Genomic DNA, 20,824 nt, shown 5'->3' on the forward strand with positions numbered 1-20,824 from the left:
GTGCAGAATCTGGTGATTCCTGACATTTGCAAAGCAAACGGTCCAGGAGCGCCAGTAATTTTCCTTGATGCTGATTGGCCAAGCTAATACAGTTTCTCTGCGTATTAATACATATTAAGGTACATTTGGTGTTTGAACTATTAAAATAGGCAATTCTAAGCATTTTTAAAGGAAATCTCAGGAATTTGTGGATTTTAGCTATTAGCAAGCACTGTATTGTCCAAATAAAATCTAGTCTAGATCCTTTTCTGCCATTTTTCTACATTTGTGCTGTTGCAACATTATTAAAGGACAAAAAACAAACAACAGAGATTATATTGTTGACATCAACCACCTCATTGACCATCATCCATCTCATGCTGAGGCTTAGGACATGTGTCTCCAATCTGCAGCACATACCCATAGTAGCCCCAGCAGTCAAGAGCCCTGTATCTGGTACACTTGTTGAACGACCTCTCCTCTATGGGCAGAAGAAGGGAAACAACTCCAAGCGGGAAGCTATTTTATATCTAACACCATGTGTGTGATCAATCTCCCCCCCACTGTGAGCGTGCGGTGCAATCATTCAGCTTTTGTGACAGGTGTGTGGTATTAACCGAAGGGAGATGAACTGAGGGCATGCATGCATGTCTCTTCTGTGACAGAATCAGAGTTTCATTTCCGAGTCTGATTTTCAATCTCCGATCAGATCATCCCAACTTGGTTTAATAAGGCTTTTAAAATTAATTTTACACTTTAATTGTCTTGACATCAAAAAGCCTTTCTCACTGACAACCTTGGGACATGTATATGTGATCGTCTGGAGCTCTTACACTAATAAAAGTCATTATCTTGCAATTAAATGACACTGAAAACTAATACAACTTATATAGTAGGAGGGGTCACCTCTGCAGTGTTCTTTGGCTCCTAACAGTTGTTGCTGACAGTTTCCTGCCATTTTTAGCATCCCTTAAAATCAATTATAAAGTCAAGTGGCTTCCTATAATTGAATTTGTGCTGTGCGCTGACGTCCCCTGTTAGAAGTCACTGTCTTGTCCAATTAGGAGCAGCCTTATTACTGGCCAAATTGTGGGTGGCCTCTTTAATGTGGTGGGGCCATAGTTGGAGGGGGTAGGGCTATCCTTCAGCTGACGTATTAATGTTGACATCCTCCCAGAGTTGGCGGAGAAACGGGTATGAAGACTGTAAATTTAATTGACTGTCAGGATGTCCTTGAAGCTTCCCACTGCAAAAGCATAGTGAAAAAGTTGATGAAGAAGAAAAGGAGAATAGATGCTGTTGACTGTGTGGTGTCGCATTAAGACAAAGAAATAAAGACCTCCCTTTAAATCCCCCAGAGGCTTTTTTTTTCTTTTAGAAGATGTGTTACAAAAAATTAGAAATCAGGTGAAAGCAGTGAGCAGTTGGTCTTCTTGCAAATGCGACTGCGTTCCAAACTTAGTGGGATACAGGTGCGTCTAATTAAATTTGAATAATGTTGAAAGGTTAATCTATTTTTGTAGTTCAATTCAAAAAATGAAATAGTTCAAGTTTTTATTCCTTTTAATGTGGATGATTATGGAAAAAAACTAATGAAATGGCAAAATTCAGTTTCTCAGGAATATCAAAGACTACATAAAACCAATAAAAAAACATTTTTAAAACACAAATGATAAAGACATGTTTTCCCTTGTAATATACAGTCTGTAGTCTGTATGATAGTTGAGGTATTGGTACTTTTTCTAGTGATTTTTCCATTCCTCTGAGCACATTTTTTTCCCACTCAACTTTCCATAAATAAAAATAGAATTATGTGTACAAGTTGATCCTTTATCTGCGACTATTTTTTGGCTTCCTCTTGTAAAGGGTTTCAGTGATGCACTGAACTGTCATGTAACATAACATAGCATATGTTTTCATTCAGAAAATGTTTTCCTTCTTTTACCAAATCTTATAATTTTCCAAGAACATTAGCTAAGAGTCATTATCCAAAATAAGCAGAAATAAACAAAAAAACAATCATTAATGAATCTGAATAAAACATGACTTCTACTTTTCAAAAAAGTAATTCCTAAAAAAAATAACTCAATAATTATATCCAATTTATTGAGATGAACCTGCAACATGCGCATGAGTGAGAATCATTTTAAGTAAAATTTTATTATCGACTGTCAGAAAAGGTAAGCATCATTTGTCAGGGAGCTCATCACTGTCTGATGGAAAAACAGGCACTAATGAGTGTACAGCAGAAGAGACGAGGTGGGCTAAATTTGTCTCAATCAATGTCACGGAGTATCATTATGACGCTACATTTGCTACAAGTGTGCACAGGAGGGACATGTGTTAGCGGTTTTGTTAAGGCCTGACATTTAGTGAGTGTGAAACTGGAATGCTTATTGCAACTTCAGTTGCTGAGGCAACCAATCAGGGCAGAGAAAAATTCAAAAGTTGGATGCTTTTGATTGATGTAGGTGTGCAGATGCTACACTGAATGTGGAGTTTATTTATTTTTAGAGAAAATGTGGAGAAAAAAAAGTGTCTTCAGTGGCTACTGCAACTCTAAAAACGGTAAGGTTAACCAAGTTCTGAAAATTAAACAAGCAGTTAAACATTGACTCTTCACATGATTACCTACGTTTCTGTTTTATATTACAGGAAAAATACTATTAGGCAAGTTTGATGCATATTTTCTTAATTTTCTTCCTTTTCTGGAGCACCCCCATCACTCTCCAACTGCTTTAAAATCTGTTTTTCTAAAAGCTATATCAAATATGATCAGAGCAGTTCTGACTGGACATATCACTGGCATGAATGAGTGTGAATAAAATAGCAGCCAAGCAAACATTGAGACAAATCATTTTGATTGGGATGTTGCAAAAACTAGCAATTCGATATGTTGTGCAGTTCTAATAGTATGGATTATGGAGATAAATAATCACAAAAGCGTTCAAATAACATAAAACTTAATGAAAGCATCTGCATTGTTTGCTTACTTTGCATTGCATCCAATTTCTATTGATCCCATTCTGTGTTTGGGCTAGCTGATCTCAAACATAAGATGGATTATAACCTCTGATCAAAAAAATTATTCTGGGTAACCTCCTGCAATAAAATACTAAATAATCCAATCCCCTTATTGCAGACGATGAGCAATTTTTATAATCTTACTCCAGTGATATTTTCTACTGCTAAACTACACAATAACAAAGTAACAATAATCTTGCTGAGATAAAAATAAATAAATAAATATTTGTAGACAAATCATTAAAGTTTGAAAATGTATAAATTCTGAGATGTATTTTGTACATTTCAATGATGTACTATGGAGTCCTGCATATTTTCATGTACTTTGAACACCTGAGTCGATGAAGAGGGTCCTAATTGTATTTGCATCTCTACGGATTTTTCTGCTATCCAAACTCACACCTTATTGTTTCTTCCTAATCTATTTACATTTTATAGGCAGATACAAGCAGTCCTTAATTCATCATTTTTACTTTTACGAAATACCTTATACTTGAGGTATAAGGTATTTTTGAAAACCTATTTGGAAAATTGTTACATGATTACACCTCATAATGTAGTGTTTCTATGCAATTTTCTGAATATTTCATATTGAACACTTAATATTCTGTTTAGCTTTGATACCTATTTGTGCCAGTTGCCTCACAAGAATAACAATGAGATTTAGATCCCTATTCACACTGAAATGCAGCAATCTTCAGATGCTACAAATTTGAATGAAGAAATATTGCTTTCATGATGGGACACCATCAGATTTTCAAAAATTATGATATGAAATATTTAAAGACTCAAGCAAACTTTTGTGTGTGGTCAGTAGGTTATAAAAAGTATCACTAGACATTTAACATTTGTTTCTCATGAGATTTCCCCAAATTGTCTGAGTTTTCCTTCTTTGCCTTCACAATTCTGCCACAAATATTGGACTAAACAATACCTGCATAGAACTGGAGAATACTGCAAGAAATGAGACCATCAATCAAACTTAACAGAATGTCTCCACCATAAGCTTTGCATCTTGGCTGCCAACAGCTATCATCAGGTGCAGACATGAAGACCAATTAGAGTCCATCCAATACTGAATTTCCAGTATTCCTATGCTGTTGCTATGGCATACACTGATACTAACATGCTGATTGTGAGTTCTTGTATCACCCAGCTCTAACTCTCTGCAAATCAAATCATTTTATATGCCAAACAGAAAACAGGGAATGTGAAAAATTGTCTTCTGTCAATGAAAGCTTTCAAAGTGATGGACACCAGCGCCGACAATCACAACAACCAAAGAAACCAAAATGTGATGCAGCTTATGGACGCCACCCCGGCATAAAAACAACTCCTAGCTTAACAGCACAGAATAACTATCTACAACAGCACAAGTATCCAAGAGAGGGGTTGTTATGGAGGTGATGTGCTGAATTAGCTAAAAATATTCATAATTATTCGGTTTGCCCAACCATTTAGACCACTCCAGCCCTCTAGACATTCAGAGGACTAATGGATACATTCTACATATAAATTCAGAGGATTAGTATGACAGATATGCATTGTATGTTTCTGGACTGTTCCACTCTCTGAGACCAAAAGCAGACAAAGCATTAATCAAATGTGAGTGTTTTCGATGTAATAATCCACTTATTTGTTGTGCACATGCAGCACTGAGAGAGGGCTTCCAGGGATTGTGCATGCCAGCAGAAAAGAAACGCCACTCAGTCCCCCAAGTACGTCAATCAAGTCATTTAATTTTCCTTAAAAAGTGCAAATGAAAACACTCCATGCTGAGAATTTTGAATTCTTTTCTATTTTTAATTATTTTCCACTTCAATATTTTAACTCAAATTTAATTTATGGCAAGAGTTTGGCCTCAGAACAGAAAATTAACATTGTAAATGAGCAACATCCAGCAAAAGCTAAAAAAATGACTTCAATATTCTATCAATCTCATGCAGATGCAGTGCTTTGGAGAATTGTCTGGGTGAAAATTCATCCACTGTGATATAAAATGCTCCTTATCCATAATTGTAAACACTCTATGGAAGCTCTTGAGCCCCAGGATGGGACAACCAGAAATCTTTAAGTGGGAAAATGTGTTTTCACAGCACCACATGCATTTTTGCAAATCTCCACTTTTATATTTACATTTTTTTTTCTTGTTTCTTTGTCATTTTGATTACTATCTTGTCTTTGGATTGGGTTCATAGTGCATTTGTGAAACTGTGTGCCCAGTTTTTGTGCATGAAACAATTATGCATCAATATTCTCTAGGGGGACGTTTTATACCCACCCTGACAACCAACAATTTAAATAAATTTCCAAAGACTCATTTAAGATACTATGGATGTATGGTAGGTGTTCCTTTGGTTTGATGAAGTCTCCTAGTCATTTGTATGGAACAAGAGGCAGGAGGGCCAAACAGATCAAAACATAAATAAATAGGAAGTGAGTAAGAAACAGTTGTCAGATATTAAACAATCAACACAAAAAGCCACTAGAAAGCAACAAAATAGCAATGTTTGGGTTGAAAACAGTGACAAATTAGTAAGGGAACAAAGAAATAGGTTTTCCATCACAGAAAGCCCACTGCATCACTAAAACTGTGTTTTATACTTAATTCAACATTTCCTCAGACAAAGAAACCCTAAATCATAAAAAAGCAAGCTTTGAAGATGGACCTGCTCATTCTGGTTGTGCTCTCTCTTTCTGCTCCAGAAAAATAAAAATAAACCAGTTTCAATACACCTTTCATTGCCCAAACCCCATTTCAAACAGTAGCTCTCTAACTTGCAACCAGCATGACTTCTAATAAAGCTGTACAATCTAAAAAGGGAAGGAACAAAGGATGGGGGTCTGGCTCAAATGGGGTGTTCATTTATCAGTGGACACGATTCAAATCCTTGCTCCAGGCAATGGCTCGTGAAGCTTCGCAAGAGATAGCCCATCGGGGCTTCTGCTGGGAAAGCAGAAAAAAAAATCCTTTGATGAGCCTCGGGCCATTCCTGCACCTGTGCCTAATATGCATGGGCAAAAAACCCAGACGCAAGCAGTCACTGGATGGAAGAAGAAAATAAACGGGAAAAAAAAAGATTCGCTTTGTGTTTGCAAATGTGGATGTTCCTCTGCTTTTCATCTATCTCACTTAAAGTAATAATTCCAGCATCTGGAGAGAAGAGGGATGCATTAATATAAACCTACTCTCAGACTTTAATGCTTACAAGCACAACAGCTGCAACTTAAGTAGAAATTTAGTAGAAAATGTAACTTACTTTATTAAATCAAAGCAAAATAACCCATACATGTGATGCTAAATTGTTGGATATTGAAAGCAGACTTGTACTTCTTTGTGTTAAAAAATGAAGTAATAAAAAGGAGATGCGACTTACCAGAACCTCTCTTTGACACAACTTTCAGGCAATGGACCACAAGCGCATGAAGCAGGATCAGAAGAGGGATGGAAGCTTTCATTTTTTAACAGTCCTAAAGGGAAACAGAGGTGAGAGTTATCATTCCACACGGACACCGGGTAAACATAAAAAGATGAGAAAGGGTTCTGACAGCTTAATCAAAGCTACACACTCAGAACTCACAAAATCTCCAGGTCGGCCAGAGAAAGGAGGAAAAAAGCTCAGGCATCTTTATGTACAAATTTTATGCAACTGCATTTATTTTTATTTTAATGCGAGTAGAGACTTACTGTCTGTTCACAAACAGGCCAAGACCGTCGATGACATCAAGAATAATCTGTCTCAAGGCAAACCTGGCTTTGCTGTTTGTAACAACCAACAACACCACTCTGAACTGACATGACATAATCAGGTGCTGATTACAGGTGCTGATTAAAGAAAGGCCAAGCGAAATATAGTAATTTGTTCACACTTATGAAACAGAACCAGGGAGCTAGTTATTTTTGTGTGCATGCTTTCAAAAACATATAAGCAAAGAAAGAAAAAAAGTCTTGATCACACACTATACAAGTATTTTTAGCTGCTTTGAGGATGAACCTGAAGGGCACTGTGTCTAATGAAAACACAAGAGTAATCTCAAGAAGCTCTGCTGCAGCTGCAACATGCATGGGCCAGGTGTTTGGTTAATAGCTTGCTACTATATATGTACAGAAAAAAAATGAGGAAAAAGATAAAAACAACTTTTACCGAACTGTAAATGTTTCCCAAAGGCAACAGAATTGTCACTTTCTCTTCACAACACACCAACTGACTGTATAGCTCTTGTTTAGCTCCTTGTTGAAGAACTAGGGACATGTTAAGCACATCGGGATGTCCATGTAATTTACAAGGACACTTCCACTGGCATTTCAGGCATCACGAAGGTACTCCACATAGATTTCACAATGCTGCATCAGAAAACAGCCCTTGAGAAACTGAGTTATGTGAAAGTGGCCAGCTGCCAAAGATTGCGACATAGGCAGTTTCTCCTCCTCAAAGCCCCACTGTCATCAGTTCTTGCATCATAAAACTAATACATTCTCAGAAATGCAGTCACTGTGACACAAAAATCCTAACTTTATTATTATTCTTTTTCCATTTTGAAAGCAACATTAGTTGATTTCAAACAGATGGGAGATGACATCTCTTCTGCTTGGTGTTTCTCTGGTTTGTATCTTGTGTTATAAGGGATAAAAATTAAAGCATATAAAAAGTGTGTTTTCTTCCTTCTAGAAACAATTGACGACAAGACACTGAAGTATTAGATCTTAAAAATAAAAAGTGTTTATAATAGCTTGTCATGTCAGCCAACTCAATGGTCCGTCTTCAAAGATGGACCTGTCACCTGCCTCTCATTCTTTGAGTGTTTTTATATTTTTTTAAAGCATCCACCTTCTCCTTTTTCCAGACAGTTTTTCCTCCAAGACGGATTCATCCAAAATTCAATTATCTTTGAGGACGACGTGGTAAGAGAAATGGGACACTCTCTCAGCCCCTTGACGGCAAGGAGTTAGCCCTGGAAACGCATCCCGTCTTCACTCTCAAACATTTCCACCACTCTACCACTGAGGCTCTATTTACTGCATCCTGCCAAATGGATATTGAGATTCTGTTTTTTTACAGATCTTAGTTCAGAACTCTCCTTCTCACTTTTTTTTAAATCTGCGTACCCTGAAGAGCATATCAGCATATCTTCTGTTAACTAGATATCAAAAATAAAGTTTAAACAAACAGAAGCAAATATTAACAGATTATTTTCATATAAGCTCTTTCGGGTGACTTGAAAAACAGCAATGCAAATGTTGCCTCCACAAACCTGCATTTCAAAAGGAAGAAATTACATAATTACCTATTTGTAATGGTAATAATGTACATAATGCCAACACTAGAGTGGAAAAGAACTGAGCTAAAAAGGCCTGGTTATTTATTTTTCTAAATCCCTATTAGTACAGTATTCTATATGAATCCAGCAGAACTGTCCACCTTCGGTAGCTGTACTCAAAAACCTTTCCAATGTCCTGCCTTGTGACAAAGGTATGAAATTATGACTTAATGAGCGTAAAGTTATTCACAAATCATCTTTGTCCTTCAGGTGTAGCTTGCCAAGGTAAAGACAATATGCAGGTCTGAGCAGGAAACTAATTAGTGTGAATGTTGTCCGTTTTACGCAAAACCTTTTTCAAATATTTAGGTGCAGTGGTGAGCATTTAATCATACAACACGTATAGATTCCGGCCATTTTTGACATTAATTTAGGAACTCAAACTCATCAAAATCTTATTTAAGGATCAAAGTCTTAGTCAATAACTGTCCTTCCAAGGTTTATGTAGGATAACAAATTTCCTCTCCTGTCCAAACAGATAACTAGCAACAAGATTTCCTTTACACTAAAAACCACAAATTTTTGATATGGAGCCTCAACTACAATAGCAATTGGTCAAAAATGCGAGAATTGTTATATGCGTTATGCATCAACTTGCATAAGGCAAAAGTAATGGTAACTCTACGTAAGTCTGAGTATGAATATACCATCTCTCCATCTCTGTCATTACACCCCTTTCCCTCTTCCCTGTGTCACCTTTGTGTCTCCTTCCTCCTACCTTCAGGCAGAAAAATTGATATGTACTCTGCTTGGCGAGTTAACATTTCTATTTGTGAAAAACACTTCTTAAGCCCTCATACCTTTGGCTGACGCACACCCACCCACACAAGTCTGTGCTCTCCTCGCTGAATTATTCCATTTTAGATTATCTAATAACCCAGCAACCACAAGCCTCCATGTTCTTGACTCTTGCAAAGAGAAAAATTAGAAAAAAATATGAGAATCAGACATATTTTAATGTGTTTAATTCTAAAATTGTCAGAATTGTATTTATTTGAATAATTCTTTGACCTAGCATGTGGACAGGCTTTTCCTTTTAAATGGTAAGCACTTTACACTATTGAAAAAGAAATGACTATGGTGTGTAGACACATTGCTGCAATGTGTCTACACATAAACATATTGGGTATGTTTTGTTCATACCCAATATCAGGGTACGAACAAAACAGCTTTCAAAAATATCCTCTACAGTAGTTGAGTATTGCAACTGGTGACTTTAAAACATGAAGATAAGGTAGGTTAAGCATCCAACAACAAATTCTCACCACAAATTGTTGCCAGAGCACAATTAGAATGACAAGACCTTGTGATACTTGTGTCAAAAATTTAGATTAACCCAAATTGTATTTTTCTTTGTTTCTCATCATCATGTTGTCTTCGCCATTTTCTGTCAGCTTTGTCATCTTGTTCACCAAAGTATATATCAAAATGTGGGCAGTGAAAGTCAATGCAAATGGCCAATTAGATAAGTGATATGCAAAGAACCTTAATACTACCAGCTTTCAAAATATTACATTCTAGCAGTACTTTCTGATTGCAATATTGGACATGTTGATATTGGGTTGTCCACTGTAATACAATGTATTGTGAAGCTCCATATATTTCAATGGCAAACTGACCACCTTACCAAACTGACTGAATGTTGTTTCAAAGTCCAGTCTGTTATGTTTATAAAGCCAAGGACACTATCAGGAAATCCCTAACGCTTAACAACTGTAAGATAAACCGTAATGTAAGTTTAAGGAGCATAAATAACCAAAAGAATAGTAAAAAAAATAAAAACTTATAATGTGATCTAAAGTAATTTATACTTACTTTATTTGAAGCCAATATTTGTAATGTATTTGTGGTTGAGCTGCATGCCAACTAAATCTTTTACCCTGCACAGTGACGAGACAAGGATGACATTAGAGGAACGAGGCTCTCTGGATATTACAGGTGAAAGCAAATAAAATCAACACAGGATGAATAAACACAAATGCCTAAGCCTGCCATGAATCAGGAGCTGCTGGAAGCTTGGTGTCACGGTTCACCAAGAGTGGATTTGACCAAACATGGATTTCAGGCGTGCAATACCAGAAAGAATCATCTGTTCCACAATAGTCACATTCTTCTAGAGGTTTTTGTGGCTCTATTGACATTTACTGTTTAGTAGGTAAACTGAGAGAGAGGGGGACGAAATGCAGTAAATGGGCCAGGTCTGAAACCTGGGACAAGTGTGTTAAAGACTGTAGCCTCTGTATATGATGCACCTGCTCTACCTCTGGGTCATGTGGCATCCCTAAAATAGTCAAATTCAAGCTAAATTTGAAAATGCCCACACAAATAACCCAGACACCGCCTACAGAAATCTTTTATGAAAAGCCAAGAAAATGATTCAGCAGATTGGACGCAATGGCAAGTATGTTTTGATGACTCAAGCTGAGACTTTTAAGTATATTAAGACTGTATTCACATTGCAGAAACTGTGTAGATTAATAGGAAGGATGACAGTGTCAACATGACAATGATTCCAAACACACACAACCTTCTGTCAACAGGGTAACATTAATAGTCTTCCGAAAGCTACAAAAACACTCTATAAAAAAAAGTATTGAATGTGTAAAAGGTGGACATCTGCCTGGAAACCAACAAATTTAAATGAGCTCTTCAAATTCTGCTGAGAAAAATGGGCAAATATCCAAAACTATGACAGAAAGTCGTCAAAGGCAACAAAAGTGTGTTTTGAGAAAATCCACAACAGATCAAAACTTTGATATTAATTATAAAAGATGAATGTAATAATGATTTCACACTAAAATGAATGGTTCAAAGGCATAATTAAGAGCAAAAATTTAAATAAAAATAAGATTCAAGTACATGATTAGTACATAAAGTTAACTGAACTGGTAAACTGAGTGGTATGGATTGCGTCCTTTTCATCTTTTCTTTTTCTTTTTGCACAGCCCAAAAAACACATTCTCAAAAACCAGAAGAGCAGGTTTGATGTGATGGCACTGGAAGGGAAATTTACCACAGCTGCTGCTAAATCAGATTGTAAAATTTCATACCGCAGCCCTCTGAGGTCCAACATCGACCAGATCCAAACATAGCAGGTACATTTCATAGAAATGCTCTATACACTCAAAACTCGTCAAGTTTAGGTGGAGACTTTCAATGGTGGTGATTAATATTCACAGACTGCAGTGTTTTTTTCTTTATCTCTCCCACACACAACCTCTTACACACATTTTTACTCGGCACCTAAATTTACATCTGTGACATTGAGACTGATCTGCTGCTGAACCGATGAGTCTCCAGCTAGCTCTACGGTATGCTAATGCTATGCAGTAGAGAGCATCAAAGTCTTCAAGAGGCTCTGACTTAAAAAACACTGCATATTTTACAGGATAACAGCAGAAGGAGATTTCCTTGGCAACATATTTCAGTTAAAAGAAATACAACAGCCGACATTTATTCAGCTCTGCAGCTACTCTTAAATTAAAGACATTAATTGCTAGCTTTAAAACGCCTCATATAAATGCTTTTAAGCCATTAAGTGTAAAGAGTAAAGACCCACAAAATGAAGCAATACACCCAGGTAAACATTTCAGTAGAAAGTTATTTTCTGCTAAGTAGCAGAATGGTTAGCTGATTAAGGAAGGAAGGATGAAAGAGGATTGTTAGATTATTAACACAAGCTATGAAACAACACCTACATGCATGCTACTACAATTTGTAAGGCCATGAAATATTTATCTTGCTGTTTTTTTAAGTCAAATGGCTCATTTGTGTATAGAGATTTTCGATTTAATTTTATGTAATGCACTTTGCAAATTGCCGTTAAATGGTTGATGTTGCAAGGAAGGTTCTTTTTATGAGTAAATATAAGTTCTTTATGTAGAAAAAGGAGACCAGAGCATAATGCTAGCACTTGTTATATGTCAAAATTATGTATAATTGTAGATCCACAAATCCAGAATGTGAAAGCCATTTGTCTTCCCTGCAGATTTTCCCCTTGACTATCCTTCTTACATGTCTGAAACCAACAAACTCTGAAAGTAAAAACAAATTTAAGAGCTATGACAAGCTCAAATTGTGCAATGCAAATAAGTTTGCACACAATAACAGATGACCCACACCCCATGCCAGGAAGCAGAGATTCAATATCCGAGGACAAGAAATGCTGCGTCCCCAGGCCCTTCCCATAAAGTGGCCTATAAATCATGAACCCTGTTGAGAGTCTCTCTCTGTGGGTCTGGTCCAGGACAGGGGGGAAAAGGCACCCCTGCAGCTCTGATGCAATAAAAGTTTTCTGCAGCATAAAATTATTGCTACCATTCGCCAAGCTGGGGTCTGGATTATTCCATGAGTTGCTGTGTTTTGGTTCAGATATTAAGCCCCAGCCTACCAATGAATTCAGGGGAAACAAAGCTAAAAGCAGAAAAACAAAAATGAAAAGTGTTATCACATTGTGGTGGAAGCAACATACTGTAGAATTCCTTTTAATGTCATTATGCACAAATAAAGCACAACTAAATTTAAATTTAAGATGGTGGATGTAGGACAATTATGCAGAGAAGAGGTTATAGCCAAAGACTGTGCCAAAGTAGTCTCAATCTTCTCCAAAATAACCACTAAAAAGAATAAAAAGACTCCAGGGAAGATGTTAGCAGAAGTCATACTTTCTGGACATTATAAGAAGAACCCATGGTTTGCATGATAACAGACAGCAGCTCTGTTGTTGTTAGTGTAATCCAGATTACCAATAGCAAATGAATATGTTCCCATCAGAGTCCATGGATTTCACTTGTAACTAGCTACACCGTTTCCTCAAAAATAGTAACTAGTTCAAGTAAATCAGAATATTATGTTTTGTTCCGATTCATCTGGAGATTAGTAGACGGCAATCATAAACAGACATTTAAGATCAAAATTATTCATATAAGATTTAGATTTTCATTCAACAAATAAGTTTGTTTCCAATAGGAAATGAGATGTGAATCTCTCAAGATAATGAAACAATGCAAAAGGAGTATCAATTAAAAAAAAATTATAAAAATTCTTGCTGGGCTGCTCCAAAAATGTTAATATTACTTCCTAATAATATTAAAAATAAAGAAGTAATTTTTCTTAAGAAACATGCTAGTAGAAAAGGAGATTAAACCTAAATTGTCAGTGGTATGAATACGTTGTCTTTATATACCAAATGTCAATTGAACTGATTCTTCATGAGAAAGTATAATTTTTATGTGAATAATAAAAATGTTAAATTTGACTTTATTTTAAAAACTATTGTAGTTTTTTTCTTTTGTTGTTGTTGAACGGTAATAATAGGACACCAGAGTATCAACTATACCACAAATAAACCCAAAGAGAGGTCATTCATCATTGATCATTTATTGAATGCTTATGATTGATTTTATTTTTTTATTAACTAAATAAAAAATCTGGGGTATGAGCCCCCAAAAATATCAAATTTACTGCTTTTGGAGAAAAAAAAAATACATTTTTGTGTAGAGATGGATCACCACCTGTTATGAATACCTTTGCAGGGCACTTAAGTAGTTTTACACTTTACCTTTAGAAACTGATGATGCATAAAGCAAAGGCAAGCAAATAAAACCATTTTCATCATCTTTGGTCTTTGTTGTGATCACATTTACGGCCTCATCTCAGTCTGAAGGCATGCTGAAAGGTATGTAGAAAATTAGCTGTAAATACTATGTTGCCCCAGGTCTCGTGTGAAGTAGCTAATGACAAATGAAGAACTGCTAATGAAGCGCTCCTTGATTTCACTCACTATTAATCCCTTGATGTAGCTGTTCTATTTAAGCCCCTGCCTGGCTTCAAGAGGAGAATTTGGTGTAGACTCTCTCAGTGTGTATTAATGGAGTATGCAAACAGAGCATGCTCATAGTTCCCATTTGAGTAAATGCTGCTTGTAATAGTGTGAGCCTTTTCATACAGTGAAAACCCAAAGGCTATTGGAGGCTATTGTAAATGAATATGTCCAAGGCTATCTTGAATTGTCTGATTAACTCAAGTCAGAATGTGAATACAGATTTTTTTGGCTGTGATTATGACCTGAACACAGAATGTTTCCTCTGTTCTCCTGAATAATGTTGACTGGCTTTTTTTTTTTCTTCCTTCTGAATAGCATTTTAAAGACAAAGAAAATATCTCCACATCAATGTATGGAATGTCAGAACCCAGGCTTCATGAATGAGTAAGCACTGATGTGATGGAGAGAGGAGGGGAAATGGGAGGAAAATTTGTTCATCTCGTTTCCCCTGGCATGCAATTTCCATCCTCTATTCACTTCTCTGGTGACGCTAACATCTAAAAACACATCGACTTCATCTTTATAAGCTGAAAGGGTCGGAGAGGATCACCTCCAGACGTGGCATTATGACGGCGGTGTTAAAAACAAAGGATGAAGATAACATTTCTGTTCTCCTACATGGAGGTAATGGTCTCCTCTCTGCACTACAGATTAAAGCAGGGAATAGTTTGATGGCAAACATAAGTTGCCCGCAGCAAAGAAGAATATAAAGTGAGGTTGCCCGCAGATGGCCATTTTAGAGATTTCAACATTAGTACCTTATTGTATTCTCCATTGTTTCCCTCTACAACAACTGCCTATAACATTTGAGTTTTAGCACTTAGAACTCTGTAGCCGAACCCCAAGTCATTTTATTTTATGATGCAACGAACACAAAAATAAAGCATACAATGGTATTTTACTTTGATCCACTTTACACCATGGCCATCCACCAACACTACTTAAATTACACAAAGCACCGATGAGCAATGGAAAGAGACAGCTGAAAATGATGCCATTACCATCACTTTATGAAGTTATTAAGCAACGTTCGGTTAGAACTGAAATGCCATTACATCCCGAAAGTAAATAAAACCGGCACCACAGCAGCAGATGCTCAGTCGTACTCGTTTCCCTACATGCAGGCACTCCCATCGAGATCTTAAAAAGGGGAACAAAGGGCAGCCTGAAGATGATTTGTAAGGAAGACTATTCTTTGATGTGTCTTTGCTGAATAATAGCAGTAAAAGAAGCACAGGTAGCTCAACTTACTCAAAGTGTATGGGGGAGGGTCAATTTAAGGCCATTTATTTTTCTATACAGCCTGGATTTCCATTTACAGAGGCTTAAGGCCTGACTCAATTCAAGCATTAACTCATGATTGAAATTCATAAAGGAGTTGAGTCATTCAAACACTGGCGTCCACCGAGAGAGCAGTAAATATTATATAGCTTTTACAAGATGCAGAAAGTCAGTTTGTATTGACTAAACTATGCTAACTGATTTTTTGTTTTATGGAAATTTTACAAAACATAAACGTTGACTGAACAAGAACAAATTTAAGAAACTTTTGCAGAGAAAATACATTTATCCTTAAAGGTAAGAGTGTGAGTGTGTGGATTCAGACCACTGGACACATATACAGTATCCACCTGTGTGGAGACTTGATAAAGACACAATGTATATAAATATGACTATAACATATTCCACTTGTATGCCAACACCCATGCTCACCAGTTGCAGTAGTAACTGGTTAAAGTCGCATAGCCAACTTCTCTAAAGCATACAAAGTCCTTTGTAAACATAAAACCCATAAAAGGAAATGATTTTCCTAAATTTACTCTTAACTCTACAGAAGACAATCAAAACTTGCAACTATGAAGCATTATACTCTGTATCGTCAATAACTAGACGCACAAAAAAGTTCAAATAAAGCCCAAAAATAGCCCAATAATTTGAAAGGTTTATGAAAAATATTGCATTACTCTTCTTACAGAACTAGTAGCATGTAAGCTAATGCACTTTTCAGTATAATAAATACGACAGATGAAAATATTGTAGATGTAGCCCCACAGGTCATATCAATCTGGGTGGTGAGCAATATCGCAGAAATCCATATATACTCTCCAGTTATTCTACTTTTTTGACCTTCCCACTGCTTCATAAAGTAAGAAAGCCTATAGGCACCTGATAAAAATAAAAAAATCCACTTTATTTCCTGTAATGATTCTTTTGAAGGAGCGAAGCCACATGCAAAGATATATTGTTATTTATCGGCTCTACCACTCTTATCAATTCCTGACATGATGGCTGCAACAAAAATAAATGAGTCTGGATCAGATCGATGCCCAATGATTGCGACGGAAAATGGAACAAGGCATGGAGAAAGAGGAATCTCATCTTCAGAGGAATTGGATTTTCGAAAGATTTAACTGAGCACGCCTGTTATGCATGTCGTCCGCAGCTTCTAATGCTCTGATTTCACAACAGCCAATAACTCTGCTCAGCAGTGCCAAGCAAGCAGTGAGAGATGCACAGGGTCAATACATTTGGGATACTAGCACACACATCCACATGCTTTCTCTCTCTCACACACATACACACACAGTTGCCTTGTGGGTTTTCCCATCTTCCCCTCGAGTCATATTAATGTCATTTAACAGCCATGATTGAAGTAGCCGGATCTCAACTTCCTCTCTGACCATCTTGCTCACAAATCCACACCAATTGCGCCAATCACTCCTCACACTCAGCCAATATTCCACAATGAGACAAGCCTTATTTCCCACCACATTAATGAACTCTTTCATTTGAAAGCCTGTGACTGTCTGGTCCCTTGATTGCAAACCCAAGGCCAATGGGCCTAGGTGACAGCTCCTTGAAAATTAAAAGCATCAATCAAGACAGGGGCAGAACAATTGTGGGATGCTTTTACATTCTTCTGTCCACCAGACAGAACAATGCAAGCTGAATGAGGTCAAGATTCTTATGAATGTTGTTTTTTAGGGTAGTTTGGAACGTGAAGTTTATGTCAGTTAAAATTGTGTTTAGATAGTGAGACAGCATTCATGTACATATCACTGAAGCACAATTCGTTAAGTGTTGCATTAGTGGCAGAGAGACTTTTTGGGAATTTCTTTCCCCCAAAAGTTTCTGCTACAAGTTGTCTTGCAGCAAACACAAACTTCACTACTTTTTTGCATATATCAAAGCAAATTGTATTTAAAGTAAAACGAAACTTAAAAATGGTTTTCTGAATTCATAAATCAAAATATTACAAACGTACACTTCTGTCTGAACCGAGCTTTGCCAAAGATTTATAGAACAGCCTTTTCTTGCTTCTCCAGATGCCGATCGTTTGGGGTATGAGACAAAAAACTTTTTACCAATTATTTTTTGCAAAGTAGCTCAACTCCCAACAGACTGGATTGAGCACATCTGCAAACTTCTTTTTCTCAGTCTTGCCACAGAATACCAATTGGATTTGGGTTTAAACTTTGACAAGATGATTCTCAAACAACATGTTTGTGATTGTCGTGCTGAGGGAAGGGGAACCTTTACCTCAGTTTTAAGTCTTCTTCAGCCTACAATAGGCTTTTCATATAATGATTGCCCTGTATTTAGTTGCAATGTGTGCACTTCACTGCTGAGCATGATTACTAAATCTGTTGATCAGCGTAAAGGGGTGGAAACACATGCTACACTTTTCAGAAGCAAAAACTTCTGAAAACTATTATTTTGTGTTGGTATAGCTCATAATCACCCCCAAAAAATCCACATTGACTCTTGAGGATCATGAATAGTTCTGCAAGGCACTGTAGCTCAAATTAATGAGAGGTGACCATGGCTCAGAACTTCACATGGTTTTGTAGTTTAAACTTCATCAGGGGACAGAAGAGGAATTCAGAGGATAAACTTAACCTGTAAGAATACAGGGGTGAGGGGGGAAGAGCCAGCGCCAGATGACATAATCTCTGTCTAAATCAATTTCTGTATAAGAGCACTCAACTCAGCTCAATATGTAGCTGCAGGGCTGCTGTTAAGTGGCTGCTGCCACAGACCTATTAATTCATGTGATGCTGGGCGATGCTGCAGCCAAGCTTCACCCTGGGTTTAGAAATGAATAAATAAGTCTTAAAAATAACATGGAGAACTCAAATTGATTATAATGCTGTAAGTGTCCAAAAGTTCAAGCAGAGAACAACAAGGAGAAAAAAAGAAGTTAATGTGAAGTTAGAGATTTTATTTTAAAATCTCTGCAGAGGTTCTCTGATAAAATGGTGACACTTGCAGCAACTTGCAGGGCTACAGCACCCTCTACAACTCGTTTCTAGTGGATAAGAGAAGGATTTAACTTTGCATCAGTGTCACTTGCTGATTCCCAAATATGTTCAACTGGCAAACGCTAATCTGATTAGAGCCAGAGGTGGAGGGGTGACGCTAGCGTCCATATGGACAATCAAAATCCATCATCAGTGCAAGCAGAGGGAGAAGAGAGGGAATGCAATTGAGAAGAAGCGATCACTCTGCAGAAATGATTTAAGCAAACGGAGCTCGGGATCTTCTCGCCTCCTATTTACCCACCACACAATCACGCGCGCTGCTGACGCACAAAAGCCCTTTGCGATTGCACGCATTATTACACAATTACAACGGAAACAAAATGATGCGTAAAATTGCTCTTACACAGATCGATGTGCGCTCAGATTTTTTTTTCTCTAATAATTTTTTTTTGTGCGTGTGTGTGACTTCAGCAGTCCAGCTGCACCGCCGTACTGCAGCCGTTCCAGTCCGCAACGAACGCAAAAACAGACACCGAGATTCATGCGTAACTCGGAGAGAGATGTGCTCTCCTCAAACATTTATTAACACTGCCGCATATAAGGAGACCAGGATTCCACTCTAACAAAAACAATCGACTGGTAACTGATGCAGATTTGCAGCATTGGATGTCTAGCGTCAATGCAAAATTAACTGGCCACGGCATCTTATTCCTGCACGTACCCAGAGAGGATTCAGTACAACTTTGGCAACAGAAAAGAGGAATCATTAATCAAACTTACCCACAAGCAGTTTCCAAAATGATAGAATCCGCTCTGCAGTTAGTTGTAATAACCTCAGACCATCACTGTGTATCAGAATCTCTTCTGCTCCACAAAGTAAACTAGAAGCGGCTGTTCAAGGGGGGGAATATTCCACTTTTCCCAAAAACCGCGGCGTCTTTCCCCAAAATTACATATTGCCAGTCCCCGCTGGCGCAAACTGGAGCGCAAAACCCCCCTGCAGCCAGTCACTTTCAAACAACAGCAAAGAAGAAAATGAAGCGAATCATGACAGGGGAATTATGAAAACTGGTTGCGAAAGAAAAATAAATGAATGCAGAGCAAAAAAATAAATAAATATTGATTATCCAGTAAAAAGCAGGAGCTTGGACGCTCGCAGCTCCGCGCAGATGAGCTGAGCTTCAAGCGCGACCACAGGAGCGCCAAATTCTGAAGTGAAGCGCAGAAAAAAAGAGACAAGGCTCGGTCTCTCCTCTCCCTCTCCACCAGCGTGCAGCTGGATCTGTACATCAATGTTTCGCAAGTTACACCGATCTGTACCGGATATAAAGCGAGCTCCCATCAAAATAAACACCAGCTGGCTTGGAAGCATGCGGTCAAATGAAAAATAAATGGATTACATGTCATGTTTAAATTATAGAATCAAACAGGCTAATTCTTTCACTCCGGTTTTCTGCTTCTAATGTTTTCAAAGGACCAATTTGTTCCAAAAAATATATTATTTTGAAACGAAAACATGACAAGGAGCTCTATTTTTTTTCATCTTGATATTTAGTTTCTGCGTTACACTGAAATCTTTATCGGAGTCTCGAAAGTCTCACCTCAACATTCCAATGAAATGATGCATTAGTTAAAAACAAAAAGTGGTAAACATTTTCATAGCTAACAATTCTATAACAGACTAGCAGACACGTTGAAGTTTGTAACAGGTGCGACCCCAACATTTCCAGCATCCAGGTGCTCGTACCCCAACAGAAATCTGATATATGAGGGGTTTCTAATGCAAATTTAACTTGACGAGATAAACGTTCTGTGCACTTTAATTCCAGAATAACATAAATAATTTTTATGAAGCCCAATTTCCTCAACATTAACCCAACATAAAGCTTCTACAGTGATGTCTAGCATGGCTCTGAGACAAAACAAAAACAGGCAGATGAATTGGGGAATGTAGTTTAATCAACCTGGGCTAGAAAAGAGCAAACTCATAAGTTTAGTGAGACCTTTCCAAGTACAGACACTTGGTGGTGCTATAAATATTTTCAGCACATATGAATATCTAGTCATATTAAAACAGAGAATGTTAGCCTAGCAGTTTTGCAATCTATATAAAATGCACCAGATGTGAGTTTGTTAAATAGTTTAGACATTAAATCACATAATTCTTCAGAAATAAATGTTTTTCTGCATAAATTCCAGTTTGAAGAATTATCTGTCAGCCTTAAAAAACTAAAAAGGTAAGTGAATTAATGCTGATGAATTTCAACATCATTTACCTGAACTTTAACGCAGATGAATGTTTAAGCATAAAAATGATAATTTTGCACGTCCTTAACAGGAATATTCACAGCAGGAAAACCTTTACAGAGGAGTCTGAAAATGCTCTGAAATAATATATGAAAGCAAGAGCAGGAAA

At 37.2% G+C, this 20,824-nt stretch overlaps 1 protein-coding gene across 2 annotated transcripts in view; it reads right to left on the reverse strand.

The window, feature by feature from the left end:
• LOC114140902 (interleukin-1 receptor accessory protein-like 1) overlaps positions 1-19,661 on the reverse strand; it is a 219,159-nt gene extending 199,498 nt beyond the window's left edge. For both annotated transcript variants that reach the window (XM_028011198.1, XM_028011199.1), the window contains exons 1-2: positions 19,189-19,661; positions 6,381-6,474 (exon numbers count right to left, since the gene is read on the reverse strand). In XM_028011198.1, the coding sequence (XP_027866999.1) occupies positions 6,381-6,462 (82 nt within the window). In that variant the 5' untranslated portion in view covers positions 6,463-6,474; positions 19,189-19,661. The remainder of the gene's footprint in view (positions 1-6,380; positions 6,475-19,188) is intronic.
• Positions 19,662-20,824: the final 1,163 nt, after the last annotated feature.

Source organism: Xiphophorus couchianus, chromosome 24 (genome assembly GCF_001444195.1).
Source record: "Xiphophorus couchianus chromosome 24, X_couchianus-1.0, whole genome shotgun sequence".
Taxonomy (NCBI): Eukaryota; Metazoa; Chordata; class Actinopteri; order Cyprinodontiformes; family Poeciliidae; genus Xiphophorus; species Xiphophorus couchianus.